The sequence below is a fragment of the Electrophorus electricus genome, chromosome 14 (assembly GCF_041902795.1).
Source record: "Electrophorus electricus isolate QZ-2024a chromosome 14, ASM4190279v1, whole genome shotgun sequence".
NCBI lineage: Eukaryota > Metazoa > Chordata > Actinopteri > Gymnotiformes > Gymnotidae > Electrophorus > Electrophorus electricus.
In genome coordinates this window covers 11,479,789-11,503,483 of record NC_137510.1, presented here as the reverse complement: position 1 = coordinate 11,503,483, position 23,695 = coordinate 11,479,789, and the positions used below count along the sequence as shown (strand labels likewise).

General features: G+C 38.3%; 2 protein-coding genes and 1 long non-coding RNA gene across 5 annotated transcripts; all 3 read left to right on the top strand.

Annotated features, from left to right (window-relative positions):
* The first annotated feature begins 237 nt into the window (after positions 1-237).
* Positions 238-18,280, top strand: LOC113574772 (uncharacterized). Of its 3 annotated transcripts, none has more exons than XM_081696842.1 (13): positions 238-608; positions 827-880; positions 1,477-1,530; positions 2,089-2,163; positions 8,586-8,639; positions 11,210-11,254; positions 11,545-11,598; positions 13,371-13,415; positions 13,585-13,638; positions 15,096-15,128; positions 15,650-15,796; positions 17,742-17,835; positions 18,145-18,280. In XM_081696842.1, exons 4-12 carry the CDS (start codon positions 2,134-2,136, stop codon positions 17,796-17,798), a joined length of 519 nt encoding a protein of 172 aa, XP_081552968.1. In that variant the 5' UTR covers positions 238-608; positions 827-880; positions 1,477-1,530; positions 2,089-2,133; the 3' UTR covers positions 17,799-17,835; positions 18,145-18,280. The 3 variants fall into 3 exon arrangements, with proteins under 3 accessions (XP_081552968.1, XP_081552967.1, XP_081552969.1); XM_081696841.1 differs by having other exon boundaries at positions 17,742-17,794; positions 18,145-18,248; XM_081696843.1 differs by lacking the exon at positions 17,742-17,835 and having other exon boundaries at positions 18,145-18,269.
* On the top strand, positions 18,192-19,934 carry LOC145651231 (uncharacterized). Its single transcript, XR_014117047.1, has 4 exons — positions 18,192-18,336; positions 18,443-18,520; positions 18,738-18,853; positions 19,512-19,934. It is a non-coding gene; the product is annotated as an uncharacterized LOC145651231 (long non-coding RNA).
* A 2,033-nt stretch (positions 19,935-21,967) lies between these two features.
* On the top strand, positions 21,968-23,348 carry ccr12b.2 (chemokine (C-C motif) receptor 12b, tandem duplicate 2). Its single transcript, XM_027005942.3, has 2 exons — positions 21,968-22,047; positions 22,203-23,348. Exon 2 carries the CDS (start codon positions 22,215-22,217, stop codon positions 23,202-23,204), a length of 990 nt encoding a protein of 329 aa, XP_026861743.2. The 5' UTR covers positions 21,968-22,047; positions 22,203-22,214; the 3' UTR covers positions 23,205-23,348.
* The last annotated feature ends 347 nt before the right edge of the window (positions 23,349-23,695 follow it).

Sequence of the window (23,695 nt, the reverse complement as noted above, 5' to 3'; positions counted from 1 at the left end):
CTGAGCATGGTTGCAGTCTGTGTTTCTTTCTTTAGTGTCCCCCTCATCGGGAGTCACCTATGGACATGGAGGAAGCATGTGATTGTGGCTGGGTAAGCACTGGGCCTCCTGAAGCACCTGGGCCAAAGGTCCATATTTCCCAGCTGAGGTTTCAGTACTCCTAAACACCAACATAAAGAATGTACATTGGATATGTTATGTTTCATTATTACAGGGTGTAAATGGCCAGGATGGACACCCAGACCCTGTTGGTAAGCCTGTGAGTACTCTCCAATGCTTTCCATAACCTACTTCAGAAAAGGTTTACATATCTGTTATCACAGAAGATCATTGTATTGGATTTATAGTATTAGTCATGTGACTATGATTAACTTTGAAACATATTGTTCTGAAGGGTATCAGAGGTGAGCAAGGAATGCCAGGAGATCCTGGTAAAACAGGGGAGAATGTGAGATCTCTGCCTAACCTATTTTTAAGGAGTGCTTTTTAAAGATGTGCAGAAGAATATGCTGTGCTCTAAACCACTGTGCTCATTCTACATTTCCCCACCCTAGGGTAAACCTGGTTTACCTGGGCTTAAAGGTGATCCAGGAATAAAAGGCAGCAAAGTAAGTTAATCTGAAATGATCTAAATTTGTCAGATCTAATAAGTCAGATCTTCACCAAAGAGAAGATAGTTCTAGAAATAGAGGTGATGCTGCCTTCATTTAATTTATTCAATTAAATTCAGGACCAGTACATCCTATGGTAGTGTGAATGGCATTATCATTCTTCCACTGTGTGGTACCGCACTAGTTCTGTGTTCTAATTTATTCTGTATCTACAGGGGGACAGAGGACAACAAGGGTTGCCAGGGAAACCAGGCTTACCAGAACCCAAGGTAAGACCAGACCCAAGCAGGAAAAGCTGTTGAGTCTTTCTGGCTGTAAGCCATGTGGAATTGAGCCATACGTCCCTATCTCAGTGGCTGTCTTTATGGCCTTCATTAGATCTCAAGGTTTGTTCTCCTGTAGCTCATCTGGTATAGCAGGTAGAACAAGGTGCTGTTAACACCAAGGTCATGGGTTTGAGTTCCAGGGAGGACACATACGGTTGTTCTGATAAACATGTATGGGATTGTGGATAAGTATGCCTCTCAAATGCTAAAAGAATATAGACTATTTTAAACAGATTCCTTGAGCAAAGCACATGGCAAGGAAACAAATGAACTTGTCTAGTGTGTAAGAGCTGACAAAGTAAGAAATGTATCAATAAAATAGCCACAAGGGAGTTTAGACTTCCCTTTATTGTAACCCAAGGGCCCTAATTCAGTGTGGCCAAACAAGGAGGCTGCTGGAAGACCCTGGGAAAAACACAAGCCATGGATTTGATCTAACATTAAGTACAATTATAAAAGGATGGGCTTTTCTGGTACCTTTAGCATCACCCGTGTCCAAACAATGCACTGATTTAAAAAAAAAAACATCTTCTCAATAGTGACCTCAAGGTGAGAAGGGTGAACAAGGACTCCCTGGAGTGCCTGGCTCAAAGGTAAGCAAGCCTGATGTTCACAACTATGCAATTGCACATGACATGGCACACAGTAATTCCTTTAAAAGTTCTTTGGGTGGAAGCTTGAATTTGTGATCCCTAGCATGCTCTGCTGTCACTGCACGTTTCACAGCTATCCCAGCTGCCCTGAACCAACCATGTGAATGCAATATGCCAAACAGACTTACACATGGCTGGCCCTAAGAAATGCCAGATAAAATGAATCCCTGTAAACTGAATGTTGTGTCTCATTTCACATATCTAATTCAACACAATGGCTCAAAAACATGTCCCCTTCATGTCCCCTCAAATTAGTTTTTTTCATATCCTTAACACACAAGACACAGAAGTAATATGCTAACTTTCATTGGGTCACCTGATGTGGACTCTTGTCTGTGTGATAGTAATATAGTAGATTTCCTTTCCCAACAGACTCCCATTCTCCCTAGTTCATTCAGTGTCCTTAGGGGACTAATTTGTGTAATTGTGTTTCCTTTGGCTCATTTAAGAGTGGAATTTTGTTCTTGTGTTGCCTTGTCCTACTTTATCTCCTTAAAGTCCTGGATTTCTTATCCACAAGGGGATCCAGGGATACCTGGTATTATGGGAAGAGTTGGCCCAGTCGGACCAAAGGTCAGTCCCCTTTAAAAATGCTGTGGGGTGGCGAGGAGGGCATAAACTTTGTCATGGTGATGCATGTGAATTGTGTTCACAGGCCTGATTTACTTCACTTGTTGAGGACCACATTCCACATGTCATTGTTTTGCTCTCTTGGGCTCGTAATTTCACAGTCATTAATATCAAACAAGGCGTGCTACAATTCAGTTCACGTCCTGAGATTTTGCAAAGTGAAATGGTATTATGCATTGACCTTTATTTAACTGTTTTGGTGCTTTACTAATCTATGCATTTTCGGAAAAAGATCTGTTTTAGTCACCAAGAGGCTACAATGATTGCTGTAAAATTAGCCATATTCGCTGAAAAAACCCCTCAGCAAAAAAAGCATGTGAAAGTTTCTCTAATTATTCCTCTCTGTGGTCAAGACACCCACAAAGACTTGGCTTCAAAAGTCCTTGGAAACGTGGTTATGTCTATGCAATGTAACTTGACTAAGCAATTTAGGTAGTTTTCCTGTTATTAAAATGATAGTTGGAAGTGTTCAGGTTTGGACCTGTGATGTAGAGTGGAGTGTATCTCAGAATGTGGGTAGACAGCTGCTGCTCCCATTTTGAAGGCACTCACACTTTGAGTTACTAATGCAAAACACATGCTTGCCATGGCTGAGAGTGAGTAGTAAGACTAAACAGTCATATGTTCTCACCCACTGTACACAAACACTTTACATCAGATGGCAGACCTGGGATGAATCTGCACTGTTTAATGCTTTCTATGCTCTGATATACATGATTTAAGTCACCAGCTAATTATCAGGCCCTTTATGAGCTGGATCAGGTGTTTAAAGGCATTAATGATCACACTATGCCCTCCCTTTTCATATTTGAATTGGGATACAATTACCCACAGGGTTTTAATTTGCTAGATTTTCATTTTTAATTTCTTCCACTTATGAACAATCAATGTCTCTGAGTGCAGTCTACGTTCATTATATTATCTCCAGCGTAACTCAACCAGCTCTGAGTTCCAAGCTTACCAACCTTGGAGTATTCCCATGGTAATCTTTGGCTACACAAAAACAATAAATAAAGTACATTGCAGTGGATAATGATTTACAGGAGTCAGGCTGTATTTCAAAGACAGAGCTGTTTCTGCTTAGTTTACGTATTTGAATTAAACTCCCAATTACCATGGCAATAATGACTATTTTTGCATGGAAAAAACAGGATATTACCTAAGGATAGCTTGTCATTTTATATGGAGAGAAGCCATCTAAATTGAAGCAGACAAATCTTTATTAAATTAACAGATGAAACAGTGAGACCACTGATTTCTATGCAAGCAATGTAAAATGTACTTTACGTACGTCCCTTCAAATCATTTAAGAACTAATTCAACAAAGCTAATATATAATAACAAATGTATAGTAAAGAACATTGATCATTTTCCTACTTACCATAGATGACTCTGTTTTGTTTGTAGTGAGGAAGTGCACACTGCCCAGTGAGGCTCACTGGAAGACTTTGTAGTATTATAACTTCATGGCCAAAGTAGTAATTCTGTCTTGTTTGATCATAGCTGAGCTGTGCTTGAACTGGATGAATTCAGTAGGATGAAACATAGAGGCCATGTTCTTGTTGGCAATGTGTTTATTAAAACATGGTTTTCTTAGCAGGAACATGAACATAACACACAGCTTTGTAAAAAATTATTTCACTTGGAGGTGTGTTAGATCAATACAACCCATATCATTTGATCACTGTGAGCAAAGGTGATGGCATGCACTAGTCCTGTATACATAAAGTTTATGCATTAGTTAATTAGTATTAGTAACTACTAATTAGTATATTAGTAGTTTATGCATTTGCAGTTTATACATTTGTTCAGTATTACTGGGAGTTAGCTTCAATTACTTCTACAAAAATAATTTAGTATTTATTTACTTAATTATCTGGGCAGTGGGATGCACAGCAGTTATTGTTTTTTGATTAGTATAACTAACTAGACATAAATTAAAATATTCTGTGTAGAGTGTGTACAGTTTCAGTAAAACACACCATGATTATTCACTAAATCATTAAAAAATAGTAAAAGGCATTATATAAGAATAGTAATTAAAGAGAACAAGTCACAGAAGCCTTCAAAAATATATTTCATTTTTTTTTGGATTAACAGTAACACCTAAGCTCTGAGTTCAAGCCACTGAAAACATGCATCTACAAAAAGCATGTGTTTGGCTAACTATCCAGGGGACTTGTATATGGGATCATTTTCTTTGAAAAACAGGTCTTACTGCTGTTCATGGCAGTTTTTTCGACTGCCCAGCCCTACCTAGGGCTCATATACTTCTGGGCTCTGGGCAAATTGTAGCATTCTATTCAGGCTGTAGTGCATATGGTTAGGCATGACAGTTTGTTAAAACGTGGTGGCATGCTAAAACTGTTGTCTGGATTTGATCCAGAGTCTTGCTGGCTCCCCTTTACAGCATGTTGATTTGGAGCATATTTTTTCTTCAGCTTTCATAAATAAATGCTTCTGGTTCATGCACAAACAGTGTCAGGTGCAGAGGAACATGGCCAAATCCTCAACAAATGGTTTTTAAATAATTAACCTGTGTAGTCCTTTGGGTACTTTACTTTGGCGCAGGTTGTTCTTGGCAAGGACAAATGCTGTTGTAGGAGGAATTTCAATGGAACAGTTCACTATAGTGGGGCAGTTTTCTTAGTTTTGTTGAATTTCTAAATGGAGGTAAATATTATTTGTGGCTTTGCTGTGTGCTTGCTAACTGTTAAAATATTTCAAGCCTCTTTAAAAAGATTTCAAGACCCTTTTTATTGTTCTCAGGAAGTTCACTCTATTCTTGTTAGTAAGAGTAAATCTCAGATGAATAGAAGACTTTCATCTTATAAAATATCACAAGTACAAGCCTTTTCTTTTTGTGTGTGAAGTATTGGACACACATTAAAAATTTCTTTGGTCCTGTGTACTCCCACATACCACTATGTGAAGGCAATAAAAATGAGATCCAAAAATGCTGAAACGGGGGCCTTTCAGCATAAGGACAAGAATATCAGTCCCTCATTCCTTTCTGGTTAAAATAGCAATATGCAATAGAAATAGTCTGTTGGGTCTGGAGTAGACACTTTGTTTGAGTTTGTTAATAATATATGAAGTTTGTAAGTAGATGTTCATAACACTTTATTGAACTTTTAGATTACATATGTAAAGGATAGGTAATAAAAGCAATTGGGGGCCTCTCCAGTAGAAGCCCCTATTGATAGACATGATAATTAAAAAATATAGACATGCTAATTCAGTTGTTAGGAATATGAAATATCATGTGAAACCACAGCTGCTGACTCATGATGATAAGAATGACACACTCTATAGAACAGCAACAGTAATTTGTCTTCTACTCTAAATTTGGGCTTATAAACTTATAAACTTACAAATACCTGCATGCTCTTGTTTTCACAGCTGCCTTGGCTTGTAAACCATATATTTACAGTTGTCTCTAATTTCATATCCGTTCATCTGATTCTGTATCTTTGTAGTCTAAGAAAAAAAAACCCACTCTTTGTTTTTCCTCCCCTTCCTCTTTATCTCTCCATCATGTTACCCTCATATCATATCTGACTATATTTATCTTTCCCATCACGTTTCACCCTGCACTTCTCTCCACCGTCTCTACCTGTCTTCTTTCAATCTTTATCCAACTTTCAAATTCACCCCTCAGTTATTTTAAGGCTCTGCTTTTTTCATTTGCTTTAAGACATTCCTATTTGTTTGGATTCTCATCATCATCTTATTTGTTCAAATACTTGTTAGTTACTTTGTTCTTTTTCACTTATTAGTGGCTGAATCATTTACCAAAGTCTGTTTCTCTTCCACAGACTTTAACAGACACAATAGAATGGGCAGTGTTAGGTCAGTGGTTACGCTCTTTGTCTGATAATCAGAAGATTGCCAGTTCAAGCCCTGTTGGCAATGTTGGGCCCCTGAGCAATGCCCTTAATCCTCATATTTATCAAAGTTGTTTTGGATAAAAAATGTCAGATAAATGTAATGTCTGCATATTTTATAATGAAACCAGTGAGCATTAACGGATGAATCTTATCAAAGTTGTTGCCATGACTCTTACATTTGTAAAGTTTTTTTGCAGTGTTTCTTCTTTTTCAATTTTTTTCTTTTTCAAATACTTCTTTCTCTTTGATTTTACATTTACAAAATTGAGAAAATCTTTTCATGTTTTTAATCTTAAATTACATACCAGTTCATTTAGATGTCCTTTGATGACCTCAGAAAGAAGAATGAATAAACAATAGACAAAATAGACAAAAATATTTAAAGGTCTTTAAAAAAAGCTCTTTCAAAGGATTTTACAGTGACGTGGTTTAAGTGCAGCTTCTAACATAGAATAATATAGTGGAACAGATAACCTCCAATTGCAAATAATGGGCTGAAACCTCCCTTTTCATTGGATTACAAGGCAGTTAAAAAACCATAATACCACAGAAGATGCCTGTAAGGCCTCATATTAAGCATGAAGAATTATTCCCCTATATAGCATTGCATACACACAGCTGTCAGAAAACTAGGTCCTTTTACAGTTCAAGCAGAAAAGTTGCTGGATTGTTGTACTATCCAATTTTCATTTTCTTTTGTCACTGTAGCACACAGAGCTTCTTGTTCAATTTGCATGAAACTCATTTTTAAAATACATTTTAAATGAAGAAATGACATGTTTGACCTTTAGATCCCACAACCCCTCTGTGCATAATTAAAAAGAAATTGGAACATTACATAATGTTTATCAAAATGACACACTGCTAGATATGTTATAAACATGTAAGCAACTGGATTTAGAAGTACAAATTTCACTTACTCACTGATATATGTTAACTATCTTAAAATATGTCAATAACATGTTTAAACATGTTACCTTTATTCTATACTGTTGCTGTTTTATTGTATATTATGTATTACTGCATTAAAAGTGATAGTGTTTTTAAAGCTTGACCTACTTTTTGTGTCAGTCTGTAGAAAAACTAGGCTAGACTTTCACTGAGCTCTCCTTATTAAGATGTATTTGTAATATAACAGCAGTGTGACTTTAATGCCATAATAATGTCTGCCAAAATCAGTGAAGGTACAAATAATTACAGGTAGATCAATTCACAGGAACTGACTCCCACTTTGTAACCACTTCTGCAATTTCATCAACATAAATGCATAAACAATTTGATTTCATAGCAAAGAAAGGCTTTCTGCTGAAGTTCATATAGAAAATGACCCTAATATTCATGATTAAAAAAGGGATAGGCAGTGTTATCAAACAATATTATGCATGTTACTGTTACAACTCAGTTGTTCATGAGGCAGCCCAGAAACCTGTACCATTTTCTGAGATAAAGCAATTCATTGTCAGAACTCTACAGGAAATTGTATCACTACATTTGGCCAACATTATGCTTTAAATTGTCAATCTAGGATTCTTGGATTAGTTAGTATGCAGCATGTATACTGGATGTTTTATGTTGCATTTTTTGCATAATTCAAAAGTGAGTAGGAAGAGTTTACTGTAATGTTTACTATCATTTGCTAGTGATATTTTGTTTGTAATAACAAACGAGTTTCATGGTTTTCCTCCTTGGGCACTGTTGTTCCCATGTATTGCCAAGTAACATAATTGTGTTTTTGTTTGTGTTTCGATTTTGAGCACCTTGTCTGGTGATTTGTGTATCTCTGTCCTTCCTTGTGTCCACCTGTGATCAGTTTCCCTGTAATCATCCTCCGCCTTTTCCTGTATTTGTTGTCTGTTGTTGTAAGCTCCTTCCTAGTTTCCGTGCTTTCCATTGTTAAAATATTCTTGGACCAGTATATGGCTTCTGATTGTGGATTCACCCTTAATCAACAATGCTCAGCACTTGCTTCCTGACTCATCTCCATCTGTTTCACAGAAAGCCTTTAGCCTGTGTTACAACCCCAGTGTACTGTCTCGACGGTATTTATTGCTTATAAATGTTTGACTGATTTCTTTATTGCTTTGTCATAGCAGCCTCAAATCACATTGGACTGGTTTTAGATGTCCAGTTAAGCACTTTTCAAAAAAACCCAACTAATTTTCTGTAACTTAAACACCTTCATACTATCCTTTACTTTTGATTGTACTGTGAAAACACACTTAACTGTATAACTTTAAATTGCTTGATTACACTGTTTTGCAGATGAACTTGCTAATCTTCATGCTAAAGGAAAGTTATCTTCTAAATACCTAATCGAGGAGAAATTACATTCTCATTCATATTTGAGGTGTTGACATGATTAATTTGTGCTGCTATATTCCCTTTCCACTACTATGTTAGACTCTTTAGTAAAAGTATTGTATGGGACTCAGTATAAATAATAATTAATAAACATTCCTGCCTTGTTTTTAACAGGGTGATAAAGGAGACACTGGGTTGCCAGGCACAGATGGACCACAAGGAGTGCCAGTAAGTTGTTTTTCTTCCTGTGTAAGTGATAGCAATTTGGAGATGTACAGGTATATTCAGATGCATGCACACCTTTTCATCATTGCATATTTACTGAATGGGTGAGCACAAGAAAATGCTAACATCTGGTGCCAGATAGAAGATAAATGAAATAAACAAATGCACTCTGTTGCTAAGTTGGTCTATTCACTACTAAAGAAAAAAATCTTTCTTTCTTGGATCAGCGGGGTAATGTTAATGGAATACTGTATTTTATATTCAAGGAAATGTTATTTTACCTATCTTATATGGCTTGGCAATTGCAACTGCTACTTTTATTTATACATTCTACTTGAAAGTACCTAATTAATTAATCACTTAAATAATTAGACCTTTCCAATGCACATTCATGGTAATAGAGCTTTTTGAAAAATGGACCACTTCTTTACAGTGTTACATAAACTTGTGAAGGAAGAAAACATTCAAAATCAAACCTTAAAATAAGCATACAGCTAGGGCAGTCCCAGCCAGGGGCCTTGCCACAATTGTGTGTTAAAATCCTCAGAGCACTCTGCACTGCCATCATGTATCCCATAACAAGCAAACCTCTCTGAACATCCATGATGGAGCCACCATGTCAACATATGGAATATCTTACCTTCCAATCTCCTTACTCTCAAATGTTGGTATTTTACTCAATGGTACTTCAAGACCATGAGTTGTCAAAACATTCTATACACATGACAAATACACATAGACCTGCAAATGGTACTTTGAGTTTTGTTGAGTCCTTGGACATTTTAGCAATTATGACTAAAGACTAAAGTGGAGGCACTAAAGGTTTCTAAAGTTGCTTTCCCAAATGGAAAATTAAATTGGGTGAGGTGCATGCACATGTATTTAAAAGCATGTAATATTGTAACTAATTTTGCTTGGTCAGCATACGTATGTTGGACATGTCTTTAATGTATTTTTGGTTTAATCATTATATAGTAATTAAAATAATAACAATAAAAATCCCATTATTGCCAGTTATTTCTTCTTTATTCTCTTCCTTCATAACAAAAGGTGCTGAGGTTTGCATGATCACTAAGTTGCAGCTCCATATATTGGTAATGATATGAATATGAGCAGATATGGTTACTATAAGACTCACTTTACTCTTCAGATGTGATGACTTTCATTTCTGTCGCGTAATTACATTTATGGCCTTAATCTACTTCTCACTATCACACTTCCACAGTGTGTTACAGTCTTACTCTCTCTAGAGATCTCATCACCTTTGCTGTTTGATTCAGTGTTATCCCTCCCATGGAATAACCTTTTAGAGGGCTGCATGCACTTCTCTCACCATCAAATGAATCATTAACCCAGATCTTATGCAGGAAGCATCACTTCAAAGTGCCGCACCTGTTCCCCAATCCATCACTCCCTGCTCTCATCTCAGAAGCCCCAGCAAGTGAGATTGGGGCCCTTGATGTTCCCACCGTGCTGCTCTGTGTCTCACAGCACCGAGGAAGCTTGAGCTTGAGGTGCTTAATTAACCCCATGTCAGAAGCATTGCTGATATGGGTGGAGAGGGTTCCATGTATCTGGGCTGCATGCTTGTGAGTGCTGCTGTAAGAATTGTTATTCTCCATTTCAGTAAAATGACAGTAGATTGTTTACTACTGTCTGTGGTTCTTTGGGCTGCCAAATGCGTGTGCTGATAAGATCTGCATGTTTTACATTGGTGGGATGCAGGACCTGCCTGGAAGTGCCTCTCTTAAAAACGAACTATAAAGCCATCACGCCTCATAGTGTAACATAAAGCTATATATTTCTCTATAAAAAAGTGTTTATCCTCCCATTTCATCAGGGTATCAGACAGGGTGAGGCAGCTGTGCAGTCTGTGGCAGGGTAGAAGCATTAAAGTGCTAACGACTGTGTTTCATACTTCATTTAGTACTGCCAGTGATTCAAGTCTTCAAATCCTCCTTTTTGATCTGTTTTTAATTGTTTGTATTTTTAGTGTTTGCTTTCATGTTATTTTAATAATATAACTGATTTCTCCTTTGTGCATTTTAAAGGGTCTTTTGTATCTTTAGCAACAAAAACATATGATTTGGCGAGGTGTAAAATCTATCTGTGGTGCCATTAGAAGAGAAGTACTTTTTCTTAAACAGTTTTAACAGTTAATTGCTATCCTACATGTGTATGTAGTTATATGTATAGTCTGTAAGATGTGTGTTATGGACTTCTACAGGAAGCAGAGGAGACATGGTATCTCTGTTAAACCTGTGCAGTGTCCTGTAGTACAAGCAGGCAGTGTATGGACCTCAGACTTATTTATCTTATATAATCTATGTACCTGTCTCTGATCCTGTCATTGTTCTTGGCAATATCATCTGTTTAATGACTTAACCAGAAATTGGAATTTAATTGGTACCATTGCAGTAATGATGAGGTAGCTGAAACTAGAGAAAAGAATCATGATTAATGATAGGTACCCATGGGGTTTCTTCCTTATAGTGTGCACTATCACCTGGCACTCAAAGTGTTGGCATGTATCTGAGCAGTACAGTAAGGTGGATTTGCCCTTTTGTATTCAGGGTATTTATGGACTTCCTGGTGAAGTGGGGCCAGAAGGACCTCAGGTAAGGCCTCTTGCACTTCATGCACTTCAGTTTAAAAAAAAAAAAAAATTCATGACTCATTTCTTACTATTACTTGCTGGTTTTGCTGAAAGGCTGTTTAGGTGAAGAATACAGAAAGGCTGTGTATTATCATAAACCTCTTATTGATTTTCATAGAGCATTTTTTTCTCAAATATTAAATATTGCGCATGTAAGCATGTAATGAAAACATGTAAGTGCATGCAGTTCCTTGCCAGTTGTTGTAGCCACAATACAATGTTATTAATATTGGATTTGTCTCCGGAGCTTAGGGGGCCAAGGGACCACCTGGACAGAAAGGAACTCCTGAACCTAGAGGACCTCCAGTAAGTGAACATTTATTCTGAGCACTCCAAGTTCAGCTCTTTACCTTGTCTTCCATTTGTGACAATTGACCCGTTAAAACGTGAGAGAAATCAGATTGAAATTTCTTCCAGTCACCTTAAGATACAGTCATCAGTTCAGCTATAACAAAACAAGGCAGGGATGAGCAATTTGGACATAGCCAGAGTTTAATCACAAAATGATCAATGGGATTTGTAACAGAAGCTGGTAAGCAATGATAGTGCCTCAGCATGTCTAAAATATACACCAAGAAACACTCAAAGAATCAATAGTTGTCTGACCTCTGTTGGTGGGGGTGGAATATTGCAGTGGGCAGTGGTTCTGCAAAGTTTTTCAGTTACTTTATTACCACCATCTTCTGGTATTACAGTTTGATCTTCAGCCATACTACAGCCATACTTGCTTGTACTTGCTTATACACATATACAATATGTATTTACTACACATGTATTTCATTTAAACCTTCACCTGAACAGGATATGAACCCTACACAACACCAAAGCCTAATTTGCTATGGGACTAGTATAAACAGGAAAATATGAAATATAAAAAAGGGAAAAAAAATACAATTTTAATATCCAATTTATCAATAAGTATGAATTAAAACACACCCATGAAAATGTCAAATTTTCTTGTACAAGCCAAAGTGCTTTACAAACAAACCTGTCCAAACCCTCAAATTTAATAGCATTCTATGTTGCTTCCTCCTTATGATCAGGGATTGCCAGCTCAGTAATGACTACAAATACAGCCACCAAAGCAACAAATCAGAGACCAGAATTCAAAGGTTTCAGGGTGAAAGTGGCAGAATGTAATGTCACTGTAATGATTAGGTGACCCAGAGGTCATCAGGAACACTACATTCTATTTTGGATTATGAAGCTTTCAAAAATATGTTTTTAAAAACGCTACAAAAAAGTCATTTTTTCTACAATAACAATTTAATTGATTTAATATTTTTATATTAATCTAAATGTTATTTAAATTATAATGTGGCCTCTTTTCAGATATGTAAATATGGATACAAGGTAAAATATTTAATTATGTCTTCACAAAGGTCTAGGTATTATAGACATTTTGGAGAGAGTAAGATGAGATGAGATGAGATGAGATTAAATAACTAACACAGCACTGTATTATTCCCTTGATTAATGCCTATCAAACTAATGTTTTTAAAAAAATTAATTTTACATTTTCTGTAAATTGAACAGCACAAGATTTACTGATAAGAAAGGAACCAGCTGCATAACAACTGTGCAATTTTAAATAATTTCTTCAAAGCTGTTTTTCAAATGGTATTGTTACTACAACCAACAGTTTTAGGAAAATCCGTATTTATATTCACACCAAAATCAAGCTGAATCCAATTAGTTCTCTGCTTAATGTAGCTGTCACGTTTGATGCTCAGGAAAGCATTTCACCATATGTGCACTGTATTGTAAGAGTAGCTGGCACTTCTTATTTATGTAGCATTGTGATGCTAAAACAACGATACCATTTTCTAGTGCTAGGGAACTGCTACAAAAAAATGCTGTTACTAGCTGAAAAAAATTATTGCAGTAAGTAATTTAAATCAGAAATAAAGTAACTTTATATGATTTTGTTGTACCTGATTGCTGTTTTGTTTAATACCACAGTCATAATTTTTCCCAGAACTATGGTAAAGTGATAGTGCCTAAAGTGGGCAGACCATGTGATCACCAATGACCACAGTAGTTAAACAGTGTCTGTTTTAATCCTTTGGGGCATTCAGGGACCCCCAGGTCACACTGGAGCAGATGGACAAATTGGCCCCAAGGTTAGTATTAAAAATTGCCTGTTGCAATTATGCTAATGCACTGACTTTCTCTATTCAGGATTGTTATAGTTATATAGAGACTTCATTATCTAGTGTTCAGTGTTTGTCCAATGGCCAAGTGTGGGGGTGTGTTTGTACAATTTGGTGAATCCTGTTTACTTTTGTGAAGGGTAGTCCAGGAGAAACTGGGGAGGCTGGTCTTCCAGGTGCACCAGAGCAAAATGTGAGTTTTATATAGATCTTTTTCTTTACAAGAGCCAGCTTTGGAGCTTTGTTTGTTGCATGATTTCATGGTCATGGCATTTAGTTAAAGATCAGATGTGTCATAATGGTCTCAGGGCCCACAGGGTGAACCAGGCTTTCCTGGATTACAAGGTGCACTGGGTTTTCCTGGATTTAAAGGACATAAATAATCAAAAAAGCAGTCTAAGAGAAATGGCCAAACCTGATATCTATTAGCTATGTAATTAGCTTTATAGTTGCAGTACTATTCTCAGACATAAATATATGTGTTTCTAATAAAATACAAAATTAAACTTACATATAAATAGGAGTTAAGTGTTTAAACATGTCAACAGTGATAGGTGTGAAAATTTCAGCCAGGCTGATGTCAATAGTTTCGCTTGACCCAACTGTATTGTATACAGTTTGTAATTTGGTATCACAGGGGCAATAGGAGAACCTGGTCCAAAAGGCACTCAGGTATAGACACTCATCTGTTTATTTTGAACCTTACTTCTGCTAGTCACTTTAAAGTGATAAAAGTGAGTAGGATGTATGCACTCTTTACTGGACATAGAACTGTTAATATGTGTTTGTTGTTTTTGCGGAGATAAGATAATCTACTTCATTTGAATATTAATAAAAAATACCATACGGAAACCAAACGACCAGAGCTGCCACAAAAATTATTTGTTGTTTCATAGTGCAACAGTTTCTATGGCTTTCAGTACCTAAATCTGCACGGTCTGTTCCAGCTAAACTCAGGCAGCATGTTCTCCTAAAGGTTACTCTGAGCCTCAGGTTGCTTTTAGGCATTAAATGCTAATGATAACCTTTCAGCATCTAAGACCCCCTAACAGAAACCAGCCTTCATCCTTTTTCAGGGTGAAAGAGGCAGTGAGGGAGCACCTGGGGTGCCTGGCCTATCAGTATGTGCACATAAACCATCTGATCACCAGGTGGCAGCACATGGCATGTGGTTTTCCCAGCATTGCTGATACAACAAACTACAATAGTGTGGAAAAAATGGAAAGACTATTGTTTTAACATGATATACAATTACCTTATAACCTTTATTACATAACCACTGACAAACAACCAATTATACATTGGCCACAATCAACATTGTACATATTGTTGTACTGCAGGACATTTTACACACGACTTCTTAGTAACATAGATTCATTGCCTAGATTACTCTAGAATCTAAACTCGGATATTATGAGCAGTTCACATTAGGAATTGTATTCACTTTTAAAGAATTGAGTTGTAGTGACCTGGTACATGTGACTCTTGTACACAGCTTTCTTATATTTCATTATGGTACCTCTAGTTCTTTCTCTCTCCTCCTCTTACCAAGAGCAGGAAGGCCAGTTTTGTAATAAGATAAATTTTACTCTGTGATATTAATTTAGTTTAACAGGTATCTATTCCCTTCATTCCTTCTTCCCTTGCCAGGGTGAAGCTGGACCCAGGGGATGCAAAGGAGAGGTTTGTACAATTAGATGCCTGCATTACATTTAATCTATTCTGCCTCATTTTACAAAGGAAGCAAGATTGTCCCTTCCTGACAAAGAAACTAAAAAGAGTGAAGCAATTCAAAGTTGTGTCCACAGGGCATTTATACTGGACAGGTTGACAGTGATTGAGGTGGGTTTACTTCAGCTGGAGTGTAGGCAGGGTGGAAGGGGCCATTCAATCACTCGCACTCATGCTTCAAGAGGACGTACAGAACACATGAAATTTTGGTCCTGGTGGGACACAGCATTACACAGTTCAGTGTTTTCCTTGCAGTTTTTCTGGCATATTTCACTTTATCAAGAACATCATAATGAGATAATTAGTTGGTGGGATGAATCAGGTAGAAAACAGTCAGAGAGACAAATAAGTGTAATAGAGGCAGATCAGCAGTGTGGCTTCTCAGGAGTTTCCCCATCCATGTTTTACATTCAATGATTCTTTAAATCTGTGCTTCATTGTTTATATCACTGTGGCTCTTCTCTCCTGTTTAGAAAGGTATTTTGGGAGAACCAGGGGCTAGAGGTCCTCAAGGGAACAAAGGTGATACAGAACCAACAGGATCAGCTGGGTCTCGCGGCTCTCCTGGGCAAGATGGCTTACAAGGACAACCTGGTGTTCCAGGCTATCCTGGGAAACCTGTGAGTCTACCGACAATTCAACTGGCAGAATATTGCCTCGCTTCTGATTCAAAATGTATGGTAATTTTACTAGTGTATCCACAGCAAAATTCTTCGTACGGGAAAAAAGCATGTAAACTGAGTTATCAGAAGGTAATACAACCTTATCAGAAGTTAACACTTGAAACTCTGTTTTAAGTTAGTAATATTTTCTAAGATTTATCATGGATAGTGTTTTGAATGTATTCATCAAAAGTCAAAGAAATTAAAATACTTAAAGGAGCAATAAGTCATTTTCCCAAGGATTCTTCTTCACATTATGAAACAGTCATTAATACTGACACCCAGTGGGCTGGATGTGTGAGAGATTTTGTACTAAAGTTTTAAACGTCTGCCTCTGTGTGGGAGACTTGTTCTATGGAACATAAAGTGGTTTATTTGAGGACTTCAAAGCAAATTAAGTCTTTGTCTTGTGTGAGCTGCACTTTATAGAAAAATATAAAAAATAATCATCACTCAAATATTTTTGGTGGTGAAAATGACTTACTGTTGCTTTTAAAATAAAGGAATTTTAGTTCAGGTCCAAGCTCAGCTTTAGGGGGCCAAAGGGACTAGTTAGCATTAAAGCCACTGTTCAGGATGAAGCAATCAAGTTCAGGGATTACATCAGGAAGGTCATCAAGTGATGAAATGCTTAGTGAGTAACTCAATAAGTACAGCAGACACCTGAAGAGAATGGGAATGAGGAGGAGCTGGAACCAACATGGGAGGATAAAACTCTCCATGGTATGTACCATGGGCAAGTAGTGGAAGTGGCTGATATAGAATAATTCTACCAATGGATGAAAATGACTGGGTTGAAAGACAGCACTAATCATGGCAAAACAAGAACAAGCTCTGAATACAAGATCAATATAGACTGTGATCTACCACACCAGGCAAGACCCCAGATATAGGCTGTGCCCCTGAGACAATCCAGCACATAACAGCACATAACAAGATGCTAGCAGGCAGAGTGGAAATAGAATGCCATAACCAAGTGGCTGGCATAGTATACAAAAACATCTGTGCTGAATACAGGCTGGAATTTCCAAGGTCAAAGTGGGATACACCCCAGAAGGTGGTGAAGAATGCCTGAGTTAAGGAATTTTTTAGAGAACGAGAAGGAGGGAGAGACATATGTTTCTGACAGAGGTCATCAGCTGTGCAAAGCGTTTCTAAATTAGTAGAAGAAGTAGATGTTCAAATCATAACATTCATTCAATGGGGTTCTAAAGTTCCAAGAGTATAGTTCAGTTCTTTTATTTTGAGTTTCCTAATTTCATTACTGCCATTGCAACTGGGAATACAAACAGTTAATGCAATGTCCATTGGTATTAAAATAAATTAATGCAATGTCCATTAGTATTAAAATGCCTTGCCACTGGAAATTACAAATACTTAATTTGGATGCACTGAAGGCCTTCAACAAACTGATCAGCAAGCCTTCTCATGGTATATAACTCCCGCAGTAATGCATGAGGATGAATTGACCTCTGTCTGAAACATCCTGTTTCTCTGAAAAGCAGCTTCGTATAGTTTCGACACAGTGGCTTGTGGCTTCCTGGACAATCACAAGGCTGAAAACTATGTGGTGCTGGTTAAGACTCTAATTAAAAACTAAGGCAGAATGCGCTGCAGCATGTCCCTGCAGAGTCCATATCCTTGATGCTCATCTGGATAAATGGAAAACATGGGAGCTTACTCAAAGGCGCAAGGTGAGCACTTTCACTAGGATATACTGGATTTTGAACTGTATTACCAAGGACAGTATAACAAGATATTAGATATTAAGATATATTAATATTTTACACATTAGAAATTGGAATATATCACATAGATGCCGGGAACAAAAATGCTGTTACTTAGTGTTATAGAATAGAATTCAGAGAATTCAAATTTTGAAGAAGTGCCCAATGTATTGCAGGGGAAGTCTCCTTCTGATGAATACCTGAAAAAACTGTTTAGACATACTGAGATGTGAGTAACTTCAGTGAAGTTCAGAAGCTCACACAGGGCTAGTAAGTAATAACAGTAACTAGTAACTATACAGTGTCATAGTCTATGTCGCAACATCTGTAGAGATGTCAAAGGGAAGGTGCTGGCTTCTATAGATAATCAGCAATGTGAAATGATGATGTGAGAAAACCAGTTCCTCTTAGACTCAGAGCTGATTAGACATGTCTGATGGTAAAGTTTTTTAGTCTCATTGAAATCATGCCTTCCCTGGACTTTTCTCAGAATAAGCAATATGATTTCATACAAACAATTCTTATGAAGTTTGACCCACATGTGCTCAATATTGTTGTTTTTGTACCCACTTCATTTAGATCAGCTACCCCAGCTTCTGCAAACAATGACTCCTCAAAGCTGTGAGCCTTGTGAGACAGTAAAAGGGCCCCCAGGACAACCTGGAGCCCCAGGGCCAAAAGGCTCCACAGGTTCCCTAGGATACCCAGGCAGACCAGGCTCTCAGGGTTACCCAGGGTCAATGGGCTTGCGGGGGCCTTCAGGGGTCAAAGGTAACAGAGCCATACTATATCTGACAAAAAAGGATTAAAAGCTTGTGGTGAAAAATTGTAAACTGTGCATATACTGTTTGTGCAAATTAAGTGTAACTCTCAATAGGGGACATGGGTCCAAGAGGGTTCAAAGGTCACAAAGGGGAAGGCAGGCTAGGGCAGCCTGGGCCCACTGGACAACCAGGTGAGAGATCAGCATCTTATTAAAAAGTTTTGCTTAGAAAATTAATTGACAATATTCAAACTTTCGTTTTGTTTTTTTAATGACTTGGCCTGTGCAAATGATATTTGAAGCATAATGAAATGTATTGCTACCAATATTTAATGTAAAAAAAGCTACAACAACAAAAAATCTCAAATTGATCATGTCTTAGATCTGACACATTCTGTCTCGACTACAGGCATCCAAGGCCCACACGGGATTGATGGAATTGGCCTGCAGGGTCCTCCTGGAATGCCGGGGAAATCTGGCTCTCCAGGCACTCCAGGCAAACGAGGTGACCCAGGGCCAGCTGGAGTATGTGACATATCCATTTGCTACCAGGTCTACAATCTCAGGAATGAGCACTAGAGCAAAGGGCCAAACATCTGAAATACACAGACACACAAAATGGACTCATTATGACAAGCATCTCAGAGTGCCGATGCAGGATCACAGGATACCCTTCAGTGGTATTCAGCAGAACAATTATGAATTGTGAAAACTGATCATAGAGTAATATTTTTAGTGATCTTAGATTAACATATTTGTATGTCTTGGATAATATTGTTAAAGCAGTAACATTGAGAGGAATTTGGAAATGCAGTCCAGTACAGCTCCTGCTGCATTAGTGATTAGAGCAGAGGAAATCCAGTAGCCCTTTAATCTGATTGAAATAGAGGGCATTGCAATTAGAATTAATTTATCAGAATGGTTAAAGATACTACATTATGATCACTTGCCTATCAAATGTATTTATTATAAAAACACCAGGCAACTGGAGTTATCGCTCAAGTTTTAAAAATAAATAAAATAGGAAATGTTGAAAAGGCTACTTTTAGAGATTAGGTAATATGTACATAATAATCCTGTGTTGAATTCTATGTCTAATTAAATTCTATGTCTAATTAATTACTGGTGTATTTAATTCAATAATTGATGGGGTTTGTTTGGTTTCTGAATTTTTCATGTTTAGATGTACACAGCAAAATGTTTGGACATATTTGCACTGCCTGAGGGAAGCTACCTGTGATGGGACGCTCTTCCCCCCCCCACAAATCACGTGGTATGGCCTGCCACCTGCAGGGGGGTTTACTCTTGTTTGTGGCTACACCCCCGTGAGGGGACGCACCTGTACAGGGTTAAGTGTCAATTTTCGTTGGGCTATTTAAACCCCTGTTGGTGCTCCCCTCACTGTTGGTCATTGTTTGTTAGCATCTGTGCATAATGTTAATGTACATGTTCGTGTAGCCCTTGTTAATGTTTGTTTAGCTGTTGTGCCTGTGTATACTGTCTTCAGTTATGTGTGAGTTGTCCATGTTAATTATAGAAGTCATGTTATCCATTACTGTTATATGTGAGTGCCACAGTTACGTTGCATGTTAATAAATGTATTTCACAGTCATTGGCACTCGGGCATTCATCACAGAATGACCAACCACCGCAACTGGTGTTCGGGTCCACTCTGGAGGTGGAGGGGAACACCCCCAGGAATTTCTTGGGGGGGCCTACAGATATCGGGCCTGGGCCGGGGAGGACCGATATGCCCCACAACAACCAGAAAGAAGGCGGTTGTGTGGAGCCAGCGGGATCCCCGGAGGGCAGAGCTGTAGCCTGAGTCCCTTCCCATCAGCGGACTCGCCACTGAGACTGGAGGGGTCTGCCCAAAGCCTCGGAGGCAAATCGCCTCTGGGATGCTCCTAAAGCAGCAGGAATAAGGAGGGCTATTCAGGGGAAGAGCACGGCCGGAACCGGGGCAGACCTGCACCCTCACGTGTCCGTTGAGGCTGGGGACACGTTTACAGCGCCTGTGCTGACAGCAGGCGCTGCAGCACAGCGCTCGAAGTGTTTTTGTGTGGGCGCTTCTGTTTGTGTAAATGTGCGCCTTTTGTGTGTGTCTAGGCGCAGCATTTCGAGAAGCACTCCGGACTGCCCTGAGGGGGGCAGGGATTCTGCCATCCTTCCTCCTTTTAAGGGGTCTCCTGGGCTTGCGGTTCCTAGCCCGCCTCATGTAGGTTGGGCACCAGGCAAAGCCGTATTGTTTGTGTATTTGTAAATGGCAGCCTGGGTCTTGTGGTCCTGGAGAGGACATGTCAGCATCCGCACCCCTTGGGAGGGGGTTCTGTCACCGGACGCTCCTCCCCACAAGTCACGTGGTACGGCCTGCTGTGTGCAGGGGGGTTTACTCTTGTTTGCTGCCACACCCCCGTGAGGGGACGCACCTGTACAGGGTTAAGCGTCAGTGTTCGTTGGGCTATTTAACCCCTGTCAGTGCTCCCCTCACTGTTGGTCATTGTTTGTTAGCGTCTGTGCACAATGTTAATGTTCATGCTCGTGTAGCACTTGTTAATGTTTGTTTAGCTGTTGTGCCTGTGTATATTGTCTTCAGTTATGTGTGAGTTGTCTGTGTTAATTGCTGAAGTCATGTTATCCGTTACTGTTATGTGAGTGCCACAGTTACGTTGTGTGTTACTAAATGTATTTCACAGTCATGGGAATCTGTGTGTCCTGCTCCACGCCCTTCGGCACTCGAGCATTCGTCACACTACCTACTACAGTCCCGTGGACTGTTTGCACTTGTGTAGCATGTTGTCTGTTGCACTATTGTTTTGTGTTGCACCATGGTCCTGGAGGAACATTGTCTCGTTTTTGTTGTGTACTTGTATATAGCTGAAATGACAATAAAACCTCTTTGAACTCTGAACTTGAACTACCTCTATGATGGACATAAATTCTATAAAAAAAATGCATTATTTTGACTTTTGACTATTTTTAACAAAATGATTATTCAAATGGTCCTCATTTTTTTTTCAAATGGTCCTCAAAACTACTTTGGTAGTTTTAGAAGTTGAAATATATTACAAGTTCAACATATGTAATTTATTCCATGTAATATTTTCTTATTAAGATCTTTGGGATTTATGGTATTTTGCACTGAAATAGCAAAATATAACCTCAAAACAACTATGTACTTTTCAGATTATTTTACTTAGTCTAACTGATCATAGACAATGATACGACAGTGACCAAAGTATATGCAAAGATTATAAAAGTATAGGTCAAAATCATCATAGTTTTTGAAATGCATGTCATTTCTACACCATCTTAATATTCTTATTTAGATTTAGTCTGGCAAGGCTGGTTATGTGAGATATAGGGTAAAGTTAGTTCACTCAAAGCAACTTGCAAGCATTATTAAAATATATAATTAATCAAAATGTTTGTTTTTTTCATCTTTGTTTGTGTGTTTTCCTTATATGCCTTCTAGGTTTTGGTAGATATCTTATTTTAAAAAGCCTTTCAAAGGACACAAAAAGACAAGAGAAATTCAGATGGAGGTGTTTCCTAGAGTTTTGAAGTAGGTGGAGACATTAAAAGGAACCAAGGGATGATAGAGTAAATAACTCAGCTAGCAACTCACACACCCTAGATATTCCACTCTAGTCTGACATGCTTCTTTAGTCATTCTTGTCCTTGTGCTCAAAACAGCTGACTCTGATAAGTGCTCTGAGGTAAGTGAAATTTATTTTCTCTAATTTCTAGTTTGGTATATATTTAGTATATTGCTATGTCTTTACTATTGTAAATTGTATGTATAGTTGTCTTTGCATAATACATCATTTAACCTAATAACAGACAGTACTATAACCAACACTCTGTTGCACAGGTCGCTTGAAATATGGCAAAATACAAGTCTGACACATCAACTCAGGTCTATGAATTTGATAATGAAACGTCAATGACTTATACACCTCCATGTAACACAGATGACATTAATAATTTTGGTAAAAATTTTCTTCCACTGTTCTACTCTGCCATCTTCACCATTAGCATATTAGGCAATGGATTGGTACTGTACATCTTATATAAGTTTGAAAATCTCAGAGCCATCACTAACATATTCCTCATCAACCTGGTGGCTTCTAACCTGATTGTCATCTTCAGTCTTCCGTTTCAAGCTGTTTACCATTACCATGAGTGGATCTTTGGCAGTGTAGCCTGCAAAATGGTGGGCGGTGCCTACTTCTTGGGCATCTACAGCTCAGTCCTCTTCCTCACGCTAATAACTTTGGACCGGTACCAGGCTGTAGTTCATGCTGTGGCTGCCACAAAGCGTCGGCACAGCTGCTATGCCTTCACCATGTCTGCCATTGTCTGGAGTGTCTGTGGCATCGCTAGCTTGGAGGCCTTTTTCAGTCACGATACAGAGGATGACCTATTTCTGGGGATCACCTGTGGCAAAACCAGTGACTCCAAGGTCCTTGGCACCTACCCTCAGTTTGTGATATTTTTTATCTTCCCATTGGCTGTCACCCTGTATTGCTACATCAGGATTGGTGTAGTGGTGATCTTATCCCGGATGAAGGGCAAACACAGGACTGTTAAGATTATTTTTGTCATTGTGGTGTTATTTTTCATGTGCTGGACCCCATACAATGTGGTATTAATAATGAAAGAGCATAACAGTGGTGACAATTGTGATGACAGTCTTATTTACGTACAGTATATCACTCACAACATTGCTCACTTGTACTTCTGTGTCAACCCTGTATTCTATACTTTTGTGGGTAGAAAATTCCAGACTCATGTTCGTCGGCTGCTGGTGAATCAGGTGCCATGTTTAACAAGTCATATGACTGTCACCACAAACAGCAGATCATTTTCTTAGATGATTCCTTAGCCTATATGTGACTAGACCAGAGATGGCACTGTAATCTAAATTAATGCATTATTATTTCCTAAGTAAGAACTTCATAGTATATGGACACAGAATGAGTGCAGACTTTGAGCACATTGACAGAGAAAGAAGCTTCAAAATAAATTGCTCATGACTGAACATATTCCTTGTCCCTCTGCTTCAGTTAAGTAAAATTTGACTCATGGGTGTATGAGACTAATCAAGAGTAGATGTTTACATCCCAATGTCATGCTGTGATAATTGTTAATTTGTTAATCAGAATCTAGCTACTGCACTGAATGCTGTATGCCTGGGGTTCTCAACATTACCCTGCATAGTTTCCCCTTTCCCCTCCCAGGACCCACACACAGATCCAAAGGTCCAAATATCCAAATAATGAAGACATGAGGGACTTGCTAATGGCCTGACAAGTTGAATCCGGTCTTCTGGGAAAAGGGAAAACTTGAAATTGAGCAGTATGG

Bases quoted from the DNA above. Each gene is read 5' to 3' on its own strand.
- LOC113574772 (XM_081696841.1), top strand. From the start codon at position 2,134: ATGGGAAGAGTTGGCCCAGTCGGACCAAAG. The intron at 13,416-13,584 runs GTTAGTATTAAA...ACTTTTGTGAAG, and splicing joins ATGGACAAATTGGCCCCAAG to GGTAGTCCAGGAGAAACTGG. The intron at 15,129-15,649 runs GTTTGTACAATT...TCTCCTGTTTAG, and splicing joins CCAGGGGATGCAAAGGAGAG to AAAGGTATTTTGGGAGAACC.
- ccr12b.2 (XM_027005942.3), top strand. From the start codon at position 22,215: ATGGCAAAATACAAGTCTGACACATCAACTCAGGTCTATGAATTTGAT.